This window comes from Melampsora larici-populina (assembly GCF_000204055.1).
Source record: "Melampsora larici-populina 98AG31 unplaced genomic scaffold MELLAscaffold_47, whole genome shotgun sequence".
Classification (NCBI taxonomy): domain Eukaryota; kingdom Fungi; phylum Basidiomycota; class Pucciniomycetes; order Pucciniales; family Melampsoraceae; genus Melampsora; species Melampsora laricis-populina.
Window position 1 is genome coordinate 197,474 of NW_006768811.1, and position 10,293 is coordinate 207,766.

The 10,293-nt window shown below is 40.7% G+C and overlaps 2 protein-coding genes across 2 annotated transcripts; both read left to right on the top strand.

Annotated features, from left to right (window-relative positions):
- Window positions 1-6,272: 6,272 nt before the first annotated feature.
- Window positions 6,273-7,008, top strand: MELLADRAFT_110752 (uncharacterized protein; the record flags this gene model as incomplete). Its single annotated transcript, XM_007414930.1, has 3 exons — window positions 6,273-6,360; window positions 6,546-6,619; window positions 6,835-7,008. 3 exons carry the CDS (start codon window positions 6,273-6,275, stop codon window positions 7,006-7,008), a joined length of 336 nt encoding a protein of 111 aa, XP_007414992.1.
- Window positions 7,009-8,270: 1,262 nt separating this feature from the next.
- Window positions 8,271-9,336, top strand: MELLADRAFT_66852 (uncharacterized protein; the record flags this gene model as incomplete). The annotated part of the gene is made up of 2 exons (XM_007414931.1): window positions 8,271-9,287; window positions 9,316-9,336. 2 exons carry the CDS (start codon window positions 8,271-8,273, stop codon window positions 9,334-9,336), a joined length of 1,038 nt encoding a protein of 345 aa, XP_007414993.1.
- Between the last annotated feature and the right edge of the window lie 957 nt (window positions 9,337-10,293).

Genomic DNA, 10,293 nt, shown 5'->3' on the forward strand with positions numbered 1-10,293 from the left:
AAAATTCCCTCGGGCAAACCGTTGCTGGATGAATTTGATCCTTGAATGTCTCTACACTCTTATCAATCCGCTCTGGTTCCGTGGATCTAATGGAAAGTCTGGTGATCATTACACAAAATTAACACAACATCTCAGTTCGCGTGCTACATGTGAAATGTCAGAAGTAGCAAGCATTGCAAAGATCCTCGTACAAGGGCAAAATTCTCTCCAGAATGCATTACAGTCAACTTTTGAAGGAATGTTTAAAAGCAATGAATTTCACTCAGCAGATACGTTTTTCAAAAAACTTTTTGATTCAAAAACAAACACAACAGCACCAATCAAGACTATATGGCGGGTGGATTGTGAAGTCCAGTACATCTGTTCAAAGGATTCAACTCATAAAAAAACAGAAATCACACAAACCAACACCATCCACATCATACCATCACAATTTCAGAATCGCAGCCTTGATTACTCCGGAGCTGGAAATTTGATTTCACAACGGTGTTCAACTGGTCTTTGGGGAATTTCAAACTTACACTGTACGTTGTGTCCAGAAGGTGCAACAGGAACACCAGTGTTTTATGAGCAAAGTGTCATCAAATTAAAACCACCTCCTCCTCATCTTTACATTCAACTCGACATAGATCTGCTGCTCAATTCTGATCACAAAGCCGCCAAAAAAATGCAGGCTGAAGTTGATTTTCCCTATGAGCTTGTTTTAGAAAACATAACTTACAAAATGAATGCTCGGGGGTATTGGGGTGGAAATCATTACTGGTGCAAAGTAGTTCGTGATTACAAAGGTCTCAAGGCAGTGTGGGTTCATAATGATGCAATTAATGCAGGCAAAGCTCAAATGGTTGCTCGAGAATTAAAATCTATTGGAGGAACATCTGAACATACATCATGGGTGATGTATTCCAGAGATTTCAATCCCGAAGAAGTAAAATACATGAAAGATAATCTTCTCAAACTAAAGGACCAAAGTCTCTTGATTCCACAACTCAATCCATTCCCAACAGTTCCTCAACATCCCACCCAAGCTGCATCATCACTAGAACATGGAAAAGGAAATCATCAAAGTTCTCAAATTGAATTACCAAAGTATGACAAGACCAGCACACATTGTTTGAATGGGAAGTCAAAAAATGAATTTATTTCACTTACTCAGTCAGAACTCACAGATCTATTCAACAACAACACTAAGCTATCAAATCCGACTGAGGCCGCAAACAAACTCATTTCTCTTGATCAGTCAGAACTCACGGATCTATTCGGCAACAACACCAAGCTATCAGATCTGACTCAGGTTGCGTATCCAGAGATTACTAAAGGCAATGATCAAAAAGATCAAGTCAGCGGAGAGATAAAACCACAGCGATTGATTTTGAAGGTAGGGAAGAGAAAACAAGTACCTGACCCAATTCCAGTTTCAGGAAGCGCAAAGAAGAAGGCTCGTACTTCTACATCTAATGGAAGCGTTTCTCAGGACACTCAAAGTTCCAAAACGTCTCAAGCTCCTCCTTCTCAGTCAGTCCAACCTTTGCAACAAACAACGCAAACACAATCCAAACGCCCCTTCAAATGCGGCCTCTGCAAGGGACCAGGACATCGGGCCAACTATTGTCCTACTTTAAAGATATTACCTGCACCCAAGAATGAACCAGCACAAGTTTACACGAGTAATTCTGACACAAGTGATTCTGACGTCAGCATGCAAGATCAATGTGAAGGAGAAGAAGAATGTCCGTTCTGTGAAGATCTGCTTCCTTCAGCGCCATCGGAAAAACTCCTGAAGCTGAAAGATAAACTATTGGCCTTGCCCGATTCTTCTGTGAGTTGTTTTTCATTAGTTTGATAATTGATTTGTTTTTTTGCTGAACTTTTATGTACCCTTAGTGGCCGATATCAGCTGATTTCTGTGATCTCCATGCGGCGGAGCGGAATGTGATACCCTTGGGAAAACTTGAGGGATGGCCAACTGCAATCAACTTCAACATTCTAGAACAGTAAGTTTTGAATTCTCTACTTGACCTTGCGATTTTTCATCTCCAGTAAATTGAGTCGACCTTGCTTGCTGATGATGGCTAAATTTCAGGCGCATTCAAAATCATACCGATTATCTTGTCCAGATCATTGATAAAAAATCATCTTCGTCTTTTCTGGAAAATGCCAGGATCCAATGGGGAAAAAAGGGACCTGCCATGTTCAGTTTATCCGGCGAGTTTGATGGTTTTCAGGTGGAGCAGCCCGGGTAGTAAGTTTTTGCTCATATTTGTAGGGTATTGGGAGGACACTAACAATATTTCCTCCCTCTCAGTTATGGCGAGAGAGGTTTGGAAATAATCAGCAAGACTTTGACTAGAATGTTCTTGTCCAAAAAGTCAGCCACTCAACTAGATGTTGGAAAAGCCACTCCTTTCCCTCCCGAATACTTCATTCGCCGTGTACTGGTTCCTGAAGTTGCCTTGTCACTCATTGCTGAAGATTTGGACCTGCCAAGGGCGCATCCCAAAGTCAAAAAAACTCTGGAAGAAAGCCGAGTCTTTGGCAACGCAATGTTTCCTCTTGAAGACGAGAATTTTGTTGCAGAAAATGTCATCAAAGATTCCAAGTCGTTTAGTCGTCGCTGCAAGAAAAGTGTGCTCACTTCTCATCTAGATCAGGACATATTGAGGCAGATACCTGGTTTCATGGTTCCCTACATCGAGTCAACATTCAACCCACCTGCATATGGAAACTGTGGATACTATGCGATCGCGCAGGCTTTGGGTATCTATTCTGAACAATTATATTTGGATGTCAGACAGAAACTACTTGATGAGCTATCTGAACATGCTAAAAATCATGAAATGCTCCTCTCCTCAACTCCAAACCAAACCTCAATGAGGACTAGAAGAACTCAATCTTTTGCTTCAGAAGTTGTTCAAGATCTGCTCATCCGACTGAATCACAACAAAGTTGAATGCGATAAGGCGTACTGGATGCGGATGCCTTACATGGGGTTTGTTATTGCTAGTGCTTATGATTGTCCCGTAATACTATTGGAACCAAGTCAAGGAAACTGCAACACTTTTTTTCCTTATCGCACCCAACCAAACAGTAAAGCTCCCATAGTACTGGCCTTTATCGATGGAATCCACTTTTGCACCTTGAGGGCAAAAGAGCCGTCTCTTTTGCCATTTCCGGAAGTTTTTGGTCAGCACCGCAACACGACAATGCTTCAAAGTACTAATATACCCACTTGGATCAAAAAGTACCACAGTCAAATGGATAGCTGAGCTTCTCAAAAGGATTCGGGAAAGCCAGGGGGGAAATATGATCTTACCATAGGCTTGTAAGGTTGTTGATGGTGTGCTGTATTAATACCATTGCTTTAGTCAAATGGGATGCAAAGGAAAGACACACCTGTGAGCCGGACGACATCAGGTCACATGCTTTTGAGCTTCAGTTTGATCATTTCAATTTACTTTTTTGTCTTGTAAAATTTTGAATGATTCTTTTGAAAAATCTCCTATACACATTAATTCATTACAAACTGTCTAAATAAAGATAAACAAACTAACTGACAAGCTGGAATTTGATTCAGAACCCATTGAATAATTTCCTACGCGTACGGAAGTACTAAAAGGAAAAAATTCGGATGGGTAAAGAAACGAGGTGGAAAATCTAAGCTGCTCCAAATGATGTCCTAAGCGTACAGAAGTACTAAAGGAAATCTTTTGAAGCAGCAAAGAATGAACATAGATTCAAAACCACTTGAGTAATTTCCTACGCGTACAGAAGTACTGAAAGGAAAAAATCAAGCAGCAATGAAACATATATGGTAGGACAATGAAAAAACAAAACTTCAAGCCAATGAGGAGGTGAAAAAGTGTTCTACATTGATGTGGAAGATGTCGATGGTTTGAAAATGAGGAAGGCAGCTTAGATAACAAAATCAAGACCAGGACAAGATGAAATCGAGGACACAAGACAATAGGAAGCGAAAAGGGCTCACATTGGTTGCTAAACCAACCAATGTTCATTATTTGGAAAACGGCTGAAACGAGCTGTTCCTACCTTCTTTGATATATCTGGGCCCTGGTCCAATTGATTGATTACCAACTGGGCTCGATCGCCAAAGTGATCCAGCAGGGCAGTTGAAGTGATCACAGCAATCAACCCGGCTCACGATACTCATCAGGGGTCGTTGTTTTGGTTATGACACTTGAGTGATGGTTTCAAGACCCAAAAAAACATCGATCTCATCGGGATGGCCAGGACACCAGAGACATCTGAGGTAATTTGGAGCGTGAAATCCTGCTTATCGCGCGTAAAATTCAAGTTTTAACTTGCTTTATCTAATTCAACGCTGCTTTTTTTACGCTCGATGTTGTGCGTAAAAGAAAAGAGCCGTAAAAATCGTCTTTCTCGTATGCATAATGGAATTCTACGTGCCATACTTTGCGCTGGAAATCTTGCGCTCGATCGAACGAGCGTAAAATTACAGATTGTGAGCAGATAGTGGAATTTTACGTGTTACGCACTTTCCAAAATTTATGTAGCGTAAAACGTAGGCCGTGAAATTCCAGGGACCCGTTGTTATTTCCCTTACCCTCATGTCGTACCCGGTGGAGTGTTCTAGGAGATGGATGCGTAAGTGTGAATTGGGTGCAATCAAATTACTTCAACCCAAGCTGATCTCACCTTATGTCTCCTATGCCTTGATTTGTTTTGTCTATTCAGCTGGGAGACCTTCATTTCTGTTAGGTTGTTCAGAGGCAACCAATTTCAATCGGCTCGTTATTGATTATCCAGAAAATTGCGTTATTCCAATCATTGACCATTTTATTCTTGACTGCTTTTATTATACAATATGTTGTTTCTTTACCCTTACCAAGTGAATATATAAAACAATCAAGTCCAGCGCAATCAACTTTTCATGATGATGAGGAAAACAGTCAAGAGAATCCAAAATAAGCCAGTATGTTTAATTCATCCTATTCCTTGTCCTCATCGTTTTCCAAGGGACCGATCTCATACTTCTTCAGTTTAATAATTCAGGTATTCACGCAAGTGAGTTAATTCATTGTTGAGTATTTGATTGCTCAAACTTCAAAGCTCCAAAACCCTTTGTTGCTTAATCTTTGTATCCTCCTTTCACACAAAATCCAGGATCACAAGGTGTGGGGACTTTAATGAGCACCTGTCAGTTAGATTTTGAAATCAAACACACTTTTTTATTCATCAACTAATAAATGAAATCATTTTCCTTTCCGTTCAAAACAGTTCCCAAAGACCATGCAGAAGGGTTTGTTACAGGGCGTAACAAGAGGTTTTCAAAAACACTTTGCACCATATTCGAATGGAGATCTACTATTACTATCACTCCCAATCTCAAAGAGATTCCATAAGTACATAGACCATGATCCAAATCATTCAGCAACACACTCAATGAAATACTAACTGGCATCAATCTCACTTCAATCATCATTTTATTCAACAAAGTGGCGAAGAATGTCATCATCAGGGAAACTTGGATCAATTTCAAATACAAAAGAAGCCAAACAATATCTGAAAACTTCCATTCAGATGCAACTCTTTAGGATGGAAATAATGATGAGTCTCTACACGAATCTCAATGGGTGAGATTCAAATTAGAAAAACAGTTCTATTTTGATGGATTTGATGATCGTGGTGCAATTGGTTGGTCAGGTATGAATCTCTTTGAAAACAATCTCGATAATACTCATTCGTGGAAACTTTAACCAACCAAAAAGTACTAATCTTTAGTTCTATTGTTTTTCTTGAGGACTTTGATTTTAGCCTTTGAGGAAGAACTTTAAAGGTCATTACCAATAAACAAATCAATAAATTTCACAATCCAAAATCCACAAGAATGTTCCAACCATTCAAAACTATTTGGCAGTTTCAAACCAAGTCAATCCTCTTTTTATCTCTCTCTCGTACAACCTCACTCAATTACTAACATCTGTTTTTTATGTATAGATTAAAGCATCTTCATTAAACAATCAATTTATAACTTAATTGATTTGATCCGTATCTCCAATGACCAACCAGCTTTGGTGGATTTGGATTTTCTATCATTATTGGTAAGCTCTTAAGGACTATTTCATTTTTGATTTATTGATCTGACCATGTGTTTTATTATATTTACAGATCCTTTCATGTTGATTGAGGAATGTATATGATCAGCCGAATGCTTCAAGATCAAGGATATCGATTGGTCTGACAAATACAATATAACAGCATTGCCAAGAAGTCCACCTGCTTTCTCAGATTCCATGTCAGCTTTCATGGTTCTCTGTCATCCACGTATTTTCTTTGATATCAAATCCACTTCTTCCTCAGCCTTTGTTTGGAGCTCAGAAAGTTAAGCCGCTTCGTCAGCCTCCTTTTCAGCAATCACTTCCATTGTTGCAAAGAGGCCCTTTTGGTTTCAGCGCCTCTTGATTTTTCTTGCTATCAGAATCTTCAGACACCTCGCAATCAACTTTCTTCACATGATAAGATTGAGAAAACTAATGAAGATCATAGGTCTTTGGTTCCCAAATTAGGTAAGATTGAGGATGATGCGATTGGGTTTGAAGAGCTTGGTGAATTAGAGATCAAAGATGTGAATGTAGATCAGGTATGTGGAGAATTTATATATATATCATCATCATCATAACATTTAATCCCAAAGCCACTTTTGGACTTTGGTCCAAAATCAAGCAGAAAATTTGCATTCCCTTGTTATTTTCAATTGCTCGGCATCCTCCGTATTCATGATACATGTCTCTCAACATCATTCCTATCAATACAGCACCTCGTCATTCACACCCAAATCATGTGTACCTCTTCAAGACATACGGCGATTTACCAATGATGGCATTGATCATTCCCTTAGCAATCGTAGCAACACGACAAATGCCATCCCATGCAAACGGTAACCTCCTATTTTATTGGCCAACCAGCATACATGACTTCTACCCGTCATCTACCCTATTGATCCAACAATTGTCACCACATGATTACTAGCCTGTCTACAATTTCCCTCCGCTGCTTCTATTTGATCTGCACAACCCATTACACTTTGGAGCATCTATCACATATCACAGACTGATGCATATCCCGATTTACCCGTAGCTCAACATCAATCACACGGCCTCGTAACTACCCTGCCAGCATATCTCTCGCTATCGTCTTATGACAATTACCACGGTATAACCATACATACAACGTATTACAATTCACAATATCCATTGTAACTATTCCGTGTGGTGAGTACTTAAGAGCTGATTTTGACCCAATTCCAATCTCCCAAAGGTGTGTGTTTATTGATCAATGGGACTCTTCTCGACCATTGCAAGAAGAAAGCGACCCAACCAAAACCAAAATAATATTCAAATTTTTACTTGACAAAACAAAGTGCCACAAGAATTACTTTCATTCCCCCCAGTTTATCTTTTTGTTGAAATTTATAGGCGCACAACCAATTCACAACTTTGGTATCTGCTTTGGAAAGATTGTAATTCTTGTGTCAAGTTTACAATTCCAATATCCATTGGAAGCTTCACAATTTCATATTCAATCATTAAAGTATGGGTGAAATTCTCTATGACATGTTCAAATCAAGAAGCTACATCTTTAGGACTTTCAGTTAAACGATTAGCTGTTTTTTTCATTTTGATTACTCAGATTAGGTGGTTAATTGAATGGCTTCAAAGCTTAACCTTCCTAAACCCAGATGTCTTACATGAGATTCAGGATCAAACTTTGAAAGACAAATTGAGAAATTAATTAGTTGTTGTTTTTGTATCAGTTTCTGTGATTGATTATCTCAACTGATTCACTTTCTTAATAAGATATATGAGCTTTCTTCAAATGATCCCTCAACACATCCTAACCTTCTATCCAACAACATTCTAAACCCGATCTTTTACATGCAAGCCTCATCAAAAAGAAACAAAAACAAAACACTTACAAAACATCAATGAATATCACTTTTTGTGGAGATCAGATCAACTGAATCAAATTGATCAAGTTTAACTCAAGCAATCAGTTTAATTTCTCTAACTCAAGAAACCATTTCAAAAACCCAAACCTCACCAATTTTGATTTATTTCGAAAATCTTGATTGATATCAAGACAATTTGGGTGTCTAATCTCTTACCACGAATTACTAACTAGTCACGTGACCCGGTCCGTGACTGCGCAAGTAGTCGTCCAAATTTCGATTCTTCATTATCCTAACTTTTCTCAGCACTCCCGATCACCTTCCCCACGCGATTCTGGCCGGCATGGACGTCGACGACGCGCCGGATACGGGCCAAGAGAAGCAGGGGTCTTCAAAGACCACCCCAGCAACTCGTGACGCGTCCAACGCGTTTATTAACCCGGTTGGACCCCAAGAAAAGGCCAAATCTTCGGCCAACCCCTCTACTCCTCTCGTTTTTGACAAAGAAAAATTTAGTCAAGGACTCAATCAAACACCCTCAATCCAAGCTTCCGACCTTGGAAACTTCTCAAAGAAGAGAAGTCGCCTCGAAACCCCAGGAACGACGGCTGAATACCAAGCCGCCGAGTTAACAGGAACCCCGAGATCAAACCGAATACAGGATCTTTTCCCAGGAGCCAACGAACCAAAGTCTCTTAAGGAGATGGTCGGTGAGCTCCTGGAGGTGATCAAAGCAGGATTCCCACTGGCCAACAAGTCTAAAACGACAAAGAAAATCACGGTTGATGTCGAATCAGCCGCAGACATCTTAGTCTTGACAGGAGCAGTTTACGACCGAGTCTTATATGAAGATGCTCGTCGTAAATTTACAACACCAGAAGCCCTCTCCGGGCAACCCCAAAAACGCTCTATCATATTCAAGGGCAGGGAAACAGAAGACAAGTTGGACACAATAGTCGAACAACTTGCCATCCTCTCAAATGCAATAGGACAGAAGAACATTCCTGTACCTTCAAAAAAGACCCCAACAACATCATACGCATTAGCGGCATCCAAGCATGCACCCAACAACAACCACCAAACAAACACGGTGCCAAATAAACCAAAAGCGCCAACCCCAAAACACCCAAGTAAAATAAAGCCCACTAACGTGATCACTTTATCCCACACAATAGGAGCGGAAATAACGCATCCAAATCTATCCAACGCTAAGCTGATCCAAGAGCTTAATTTAGCATTCAGAGCATATAATGTCAAGATGAAGCCTGACGACAAAGATGCTATAGAAATCAAAAGCGTCCGTCGTCACCCGTCAAACGACATTGACATCTATTTTGAAACATCAGCTCAAGCAGCAAAGGTGAGATCGTCTCCCAAATTATGGGTAGAGGGATTCTCAAAAACCATGAAGATGAAAGAAGCCAAACACGAAATAATCGTGAATGGTATCCCAACAACGTTCAATCCAGAACTTCAGGATCATCGTGAAGAGTTGCAAATGAGCAACAACAACTTACTCAAAGGTATGACCTTTGTTCGATGGCTTAACCCCAAACCCCTAGAAAACCCGTCAAAGAGGCACTCGTTGATTCTGATTGGCCTGAGCAGTGAAGAAGAAGTTCAGCAATGTGTATCCCAGAAGATATGGCACGGCAGAGGCAAACACCTAACCATTAGGAGTGGGCCGCCGCCGCAACGCTGCTACAACTGCCAAAAGTCAGGTCATACGGCTTCGACTTGCCCCATGGACCCCCTTTGCCCGTACTGTGGCGAAAACCACCACACGCACACCTGCCCCTTAAAAGGAAAGGCCGACATGAAGTGCACGGCTTGTGCACGACACAAGGTCAAACTGGATCCCATGACCAACATTAAAGCGTTGTTTAAATCCAACCATGCAGACTTCATTCACCATCCGTTCAGCCCAACGTTCCCAACCCGGATAGCAGCAAGTAAACCCCCCCACAACCCCAGCAGCTCGCCGTATGTCGTAGTCATCGAAGAAAACAATATGAATGTTTCTCAATGATAGAACAAAGACTACGAGAACTCCTGAAAACGCAAGACACGGCAGCAATACTCCAACTTAATTGCCGCCACTCACCACACGTAACACACTCCCTTTTTAACCACGAAATGACTAACACATTTTCCATCCTAGCACTCCAAGAACCGTACGTTAATAGGCCAGATTATTTACCACCCAACCAAACCAACTGGATACTTATATCGCCAACACCAGCTGAATTAAACGGAAAATCACGACCACGAGCATGCCTTTACGTCCGCAAAGACCTAGAAGCAGCTCTAAACCCAATCACCACAGCCTCACGCGACATAGCCGCATGTACCATCACCATAGACGA